Here is a 6,245-nt window from a genome sequence, read left to right as displayed (position 1 = left end):
GGAGGCAGGGAGAGGGACTTTAAATAAATGGCTCAAGTTGTCCATAAAGGGAATGTTGATGTAGTGCAAGAAACAGACTGTAGACAGTGCTGTCATACCTGATCTATTGCGACCTGGAATATGACAGCTAGCTTTGGGCCATGCTAGCTATATAAAGTAGAAACAAATGAAAGGTTGAGAGGAACTGTAATTACATTACCAAGTGAGGGGAGAAATATGAGATCTTAAGCATCCAAGCAACTTATAAGTTCATAGGTATAAAACATTAATAATTATGAGTACCATTAAAGTCATAGAATCATAGAATGGTGTAGGTTGGTTCTTTGCATGCACCTTGGCTTTCCTGACCAATGCACAGCTGAAATCCAAAGAACTTTAACTTGCGATGGCATCATCTAATAGCCATTGGCCTTAACTATGTGCTATGTGTTCTGTTTCAATTAAACAGCTTTTAAATGTCTAGTCGTTCCGAGTAATACTTGCAATGCTGTTAGTGTTTAACATAATTTGAAAATACATGTTTCCAAACTTAAGTAATTTAAATCATAGGATTTCTTAGGCCTTGTTTGTCTCTAGGCCAATGACTCAAGATGGTGTTATGCTGGGGGCCAGTCTTTAAATCAGCCAAAGCTTATGGGTAAATTAGTCAATTCACTTTTTCTTTTGTTATTCACTGGTTTAAAAAAAATAATTTAAAAATCAAATGAGAATAACTTTCTGAGTTTTATTCAAGGTGTCCTTTTATACTTCTCCCAGCATTATAATTAAAAGCAATAATATGTAACCTAGCTCTGAGTGTTCTTGACGTGTTGGTTGCTCTGTCATACCACCAGCTCTTCAGAAGTCTCTGTAACACAGACAATTAGGTAATTACTTTAAAAATTATAGAGGCTATGTAAGAGTCATCTTCTGTGGTGGGGACTCTATCCCTAACCTGCATAATCACACTCTCAGATATAAACTCTGTGTTAATAACTTTAAAAGCAAAAATTACATATATATGTAAATTCTACATAGGATTTTAGTAAATTTTAACTAAAGGCTTTTGATCAGCTGGTTGTTTTGGGGCTCTTGATAATTTGTAACACTTCATAAGAAATCAGAGATGAAAATGTTCTGGTTTCTGTACTTTCTCATGATCCACCTGTTTTCTGCCATATTTTCTCTGGAGGTATAGGCTCTGTTTTATTCATTCATTGACTCCTGGTTTAGAGTTTCTAGGCACAAGAGGATCAAAATCAGAAGTATATTTTATTCTCTTTATATGTAGTTTCACAGAATGCTTGTTCTTTGAGTAATTCTTATCAATTTGTCACTTTAAAAACATCTTGCAGGGTTGTGAGTTTTTTGCCTCTAACTAGAGAGCTCTGAGCTATGCCTCTGACAACTTTGTGATATGTGGAAAAGTATATAAACACAGTGAAATAGAATTTCCTCAATAACTTTTTTTCCTAATTGTAGCAATTTGTAGTATTGTTTATGTGTACAGTCAGTAAGATTGAACACCAGTAGGATTACGGTGGTCCTTGTGTTTCAATACTGAGTGCAAACCAGGAAGAAGCTTATCCTATAAAACAGGAATGATCTCCAGTGAGCTCTGTCTAGCCATGTTTTCTTACAAAATTCCCCCTAAATTGTTCTGTCTGTTCCTGTACTTTATTAAAAAGAAAAGCTTATCAGTTAAATGAATCTGAGTACAGGAAGTGTATGTCCTAAATATAGTATTTATGCTGATCATTTTTTTTGTGGGGAAAAATGTGGCTCAGAGGGGTAAAAATTAAGGCTTTGATTGTACATTAGGAAAAGTCACTGATAATGTTGCCAGATCATCCATGTGTCCACTCCTCTTCTGTGAAATTGATATAATTATAATATCCTTTTTCCATGATCTGTTATTGGTTAAGCTCATTAACTGGTTATGGGGTTCTTTTTGTAAATCCTGCAGCTATTCGACCACTAAAAAGTAGTCTTGCAAAACATACTGAAAAGGTGCAGTATGAAGTGAGAACTTACGAAATGTAATAGTGAAGTAAAACAATATTTGAAAACAATCTTGAACTATTTTAGAAGGTAATGGGTATCATAGGAATATATTGAATACCCATAGATATCCAATACAGATACCTAATGGATGGGTTTTGTGCAAAAACTGCACAGGCCAGGTTTGGTTTACCTTTTCCTCTCATTTGAATTAGAAAGTAAGATTTATGCAAAACCCACTTTATATTGGTTTTAATAATCACCCCAATTTGAATGACTTTTAACAGCACACTTGATCTTTATTATTTGGTTTTTAATTTAGATGTTAGACTCCTTGATGAGAAAGGATGTCATGTTTATGCTGTGTACGATTAAAAGGAATTATTTGCCACTAACACTTCTTTTAATTGTTCTTTCAGATCTTCAGAGATTCTGTACGACTGTTCCTGAAATGATACTACAGAAGACAGCAATTGGATTGTGTTTGTTGGATGAAACCCAAATATTTACTTTCGGTCAAGTGGGTAGAGCCCCCTAACTACAGTTTACATGTGTAGGTCACTGCGTTACTTGGTTAGTCATTGTCTCTATGCAACAATGACAAGGCTGGAAGAGGCAAACAGAGAAGTGAACATGCACTCATCAGTCAGATACCTTGGCTATCTTGCCAAAATCAACTTACTGGTTGCCATTTGCATGGGCCTTTATGTCAGATGGGAAAAAACTGCGGATGCACTGATTTTGGTAATATTTATTCTGGGTCTCTTTGTTCTTGGAATTGCCAGCATACTGTACTACTATTTTTCAATGGAAACAGCAAGTCTGAGTCTCTCCAATCTTTTGTTTGGTTTTTTGCTTGGCCTCCTCTGTTTTCTTAATAATTCTACCTTCAAAACTGATGTGAAAGAAGAAGCTACTCAATATTTGCTCCTTTCTGCCATTATTTTAAGGATATTATGTGCTTTGGTTGAGAGAATTTGTGGTTGTATACATCATCGACCGACTCTGCTGACAACAGTTGAACTTTTGGAGCTTGTTGGATTTGCAATTGCCAGCACAACTATGCTGGTAGAAAAATCTGTGAGCGTTACTCTGTTGGTCGTGGCTTTGGCCATGTTGATTATTGACTTACGTATGAAGTCTTTTTTGGCAATTCCAAATTTGGCCATTTTTGGAGTCATTGCATCCTTACTCTTTTTTCCATCACTGCAAATCCCGACCAACCCGTTTGCCTTGGCATGTTTCTTCAGCTGCCTGATTTCAGATCCCCTTCTCGACGTTTACTTCAGCGGACTTTCGGTCACTGAGCGATGGAAGCCCTACTTGTACCGTGGTAGAATCTGCAGAAGGCTTTCTGTCATCTCAGTTGGGGTCATTGAACTCATCTTTTTCATTCTTGCAGCCTTTAAACTACGTGATTTGGATCTCTGGTATTTTGTGATACCTGGTTTTTCTATTTTTGGAATTTTCTGGATGATCTGTCATGTGATATTTTCTATAACACTTTGGGGCTTTCACACAAAACTAAATGACTGTCACAGGGTATACTATACACACCGTGCAGAAAACAACAGCCTTGACAGAGTTATGGCATCTAAAGGAATGCGTCACTTCTGTTTAATTTCAGAACAGCTCGTGTTTTTCAGCCTTGTTGCAACTGCTGTTTTGGGGGCTGTTTCTTGGCAGGTAAATAATCATTTATTTATCTTGATGTACCTCTTGAGAATGTTCCTGAAAATTGTTGGCTCCTTAACATTTCTGGGACATTTGATGGTATGCTGTGGTGCAGCAACTCAGAGTTGAAACCCTTGGTTTTGCCAGCAAGCACTTCAAATTTAACACGTTATGCTGCCTTGACTGTAACCTGTTTAGGCAACTGGAACGTATCACCTTCTCCATGTAGGTAGTATGGGAAGAGTTAATGGTTCCGGGGCAAAATAGGTGTGCAAAGTATTTTAAGCTTACTTAGGAAATTATTTTGCTTTTTAATCCATTGTGCCAGAAAAATCTGTTTTCATGGCGTTGAAACCTAGTAATGCTAAAATACTTAGAGGGCTGGCATTTCAGGTTTTTGTTTGGGTTGGTTGTGTTTTTAAGAAACTGCTGACAGGTTGCTGAGGCTCAGGAGGAAGCTGGAAAAGTTCATGGAAACAAATTGACTTGAGATTTTTTCCTACATTCTTAGGAACACTAAGTATTTCTCAGTCACCAGTTCCTTAAAATGCGTTTGCTCTTTTAAAAATTGTTTAAAACATGTATCATGCATAAGATTAACAGTTTTCAGTCTTTGCAACTTTAGTTTGGGATTTATCTAGTCATTTTAGTAAGTGCTAATTATATTTGAAATATTTTGTGTGACCTGGAAGGTGAAGCATTTTTCATTTGTACTTTTCCTCACTTTGAAGGTGTACCAAAAGCTTGTTTAATGATACTGCATTTGATAAGAGAGGTAACTTGAAATCACTTCATTGTCTGTCATTTGATCTCCTATGTGGTGAATAGAATTGGATAAACCAGAGCCTTGGAAAGGTGCTTTCTAACAGTCAGATATAAATAATTAACCCTAGCATATAAAAATTCTAGCTCAGCTGTGTGTGTTAGGTTACAGACAGAAATGGGGTGGTGGAAGGGAGGGGTTTTGTTTCATGTAAAACTTCATTATAGGCACGTTATATATGTCCTTTTAATGGTTTTAGTAACTGTAATACCCATGCATCATATAAATATGAAGCACATTAAAAGTCAAGACCTGAAGATGCAGTTGTCTGCTAATTGGTGTCTAGAAGTATCCTATTTGATTAAAATTACCAGAAAAACATCAAATCTCCTTTTTTGGAAGGGCCTTCAAAGTGAGGTCAGTTAACTCATTGTTTCACACACAGTAGTTTTGTGGCTGATGCAGAACTGCTGAGGCTGGAAGTCTTGTTTGCCAAGGACCTTTCTTCAAGGGGAGCTTAGCCCATGCAATAAGCCAAGAGTTGAAAGTCTCTTTTCCCAGTGCTTCAATATGTGCTTGGGAAGAACTGTGGCTCCTGAAAGCAGAATCTCTCTCCAACAGATCAGGCTTTAAAGGTGAAGAGAAGAATAGTTAGGTCTGTTTGAAACTGGAGGATAAACTCAGGAAGCATCAGAAGTATAAAAGTAATTTGTTAAAGCTGGTTGCATTCAAAAGCAGTGTGACAGCTTTTCTCTGGGACGTGTTTGATTTGGGACATGGTCTACCCCTGAGAATACTCCCTGCTTTAGCTGGAATGCAAAGACACCTTGACTTGTTGGTAGGAATACACTGACATTTGCCTTGCAAAATTTGCAGGAAGTGTTTTGCACCTGCCTTTACTAAATTTGTGTAGTTTCAGTCAGATCAATAGACTCTGACTCCTTTCAGCAATTACTCACTTGCCTATCCGTAATTAGGTTCTTGGGTGGGACAAGATCCAGCAGAAGTCATGCCAGGCATGTCTGTTATCCCTGGGAAGACCTGTATTTAATATTACCCAGAGAAAAATGAACTATGTCAGAGACAGGTAATGGAATTAAGTACTTTCAGTACATTATTCTTGTTCTTAGTTAATTTTATGGGTTAGTAAAATAATAGTATTCATTATATGCTTGAGTACTTGTACTTAAGGGACAGTACTGTTGAACTCAAATTATTCATGGAAGCAAAGTTAGCTTATTATATGTGAGTATTTTCTTGTTTTGGAGAGTTAGTGATTTTGTAGTCTTTATTGTGGTGCAATTGCCTGTTTTATCTTGAAAGCTCAATTTCCAATGCCTTACTAAAATTAAAGATGGTAACTTTTCAGCTTCTCTGAAAACAAGATTATTTTCTGAGTAGTAAGAAGTTCTCTAAGTAAAGTCTGTATTTACTTGCACATGCTTCTGTTAACATCAGAGATTAAATAACTTTTTTCGGTGCAAGTCATACCCAGTCTTTCTCCTTCATTTTGACCTGTTCTTCTTCCTGAGTGGTATTTTTAATCCAGTCCTCTTCAGGCTTAATTTATCCAGTTTAATTTTTTTCCTTTTCCTCTTGGAGGCCCCACTGAATCCTCTGGCCTCTCCATATTTTCACAAATAGCCATGCCACTGCTGCTTTTCCTTTCACCTCTCTGGCTGGTCATCTTTAGTTCCCTCCTTTCTTTTCCTCACTGGGAGTTTTCCCTCTCTTTGCCTATTTGACTTGAATGTCTGTGTCTCACTGTTTATTTACAGAATTCTCTTCAGTTCAGTTGCTTTTGTAATGCCTTAATTCCCTCTTTCCC

At 37.0% G+C, this 6,245-nt stretch overlaps 1 protein-coding gene across 1 annotated transcript in view; it reads left to right on the top strand.

Annotated features, from left to right (window-relative positions):
• Positions 1-2,529: 2,529 nt before the first annotated feature.
• Positions 2,530-6,245, top strand: part of TMEM168 (transmembrane protein 168) — a 16,271-nt gene continuing 12,555 nt past the window's right edge. Inside the window, exon 1 of the mRNA XM_010004276.1 lies at positions 2,530-3,666. Coding sequence (XP_010002578.1) covers positions 2,530-3,666 — 1,137 coding nt within the window. The remainder of the gene's footprint in view (positions 3,667-6,245) is intronic.

The sequence above is a fragment of the Chaetura pelagica genome, unplaced genomic scaffold (genome assembly GCF_000747805.2).
Source record: "Chaetura pelagica isolate M959 unplaced genomic scaffold, ChaPel_1.0 scaffold68, whole genome shotgun sequence".
Taxonomy (NCBI): Eukaryota; Metazoa; Chordata; class Aves; order Apodiformes; family Apodidae; genus Chaetura; species Chaetura pelagica.
Note: the sequence above shows the minus strand (reverse complement) of the source record. Positions and strands in the feature narration are given on the sequence as shown.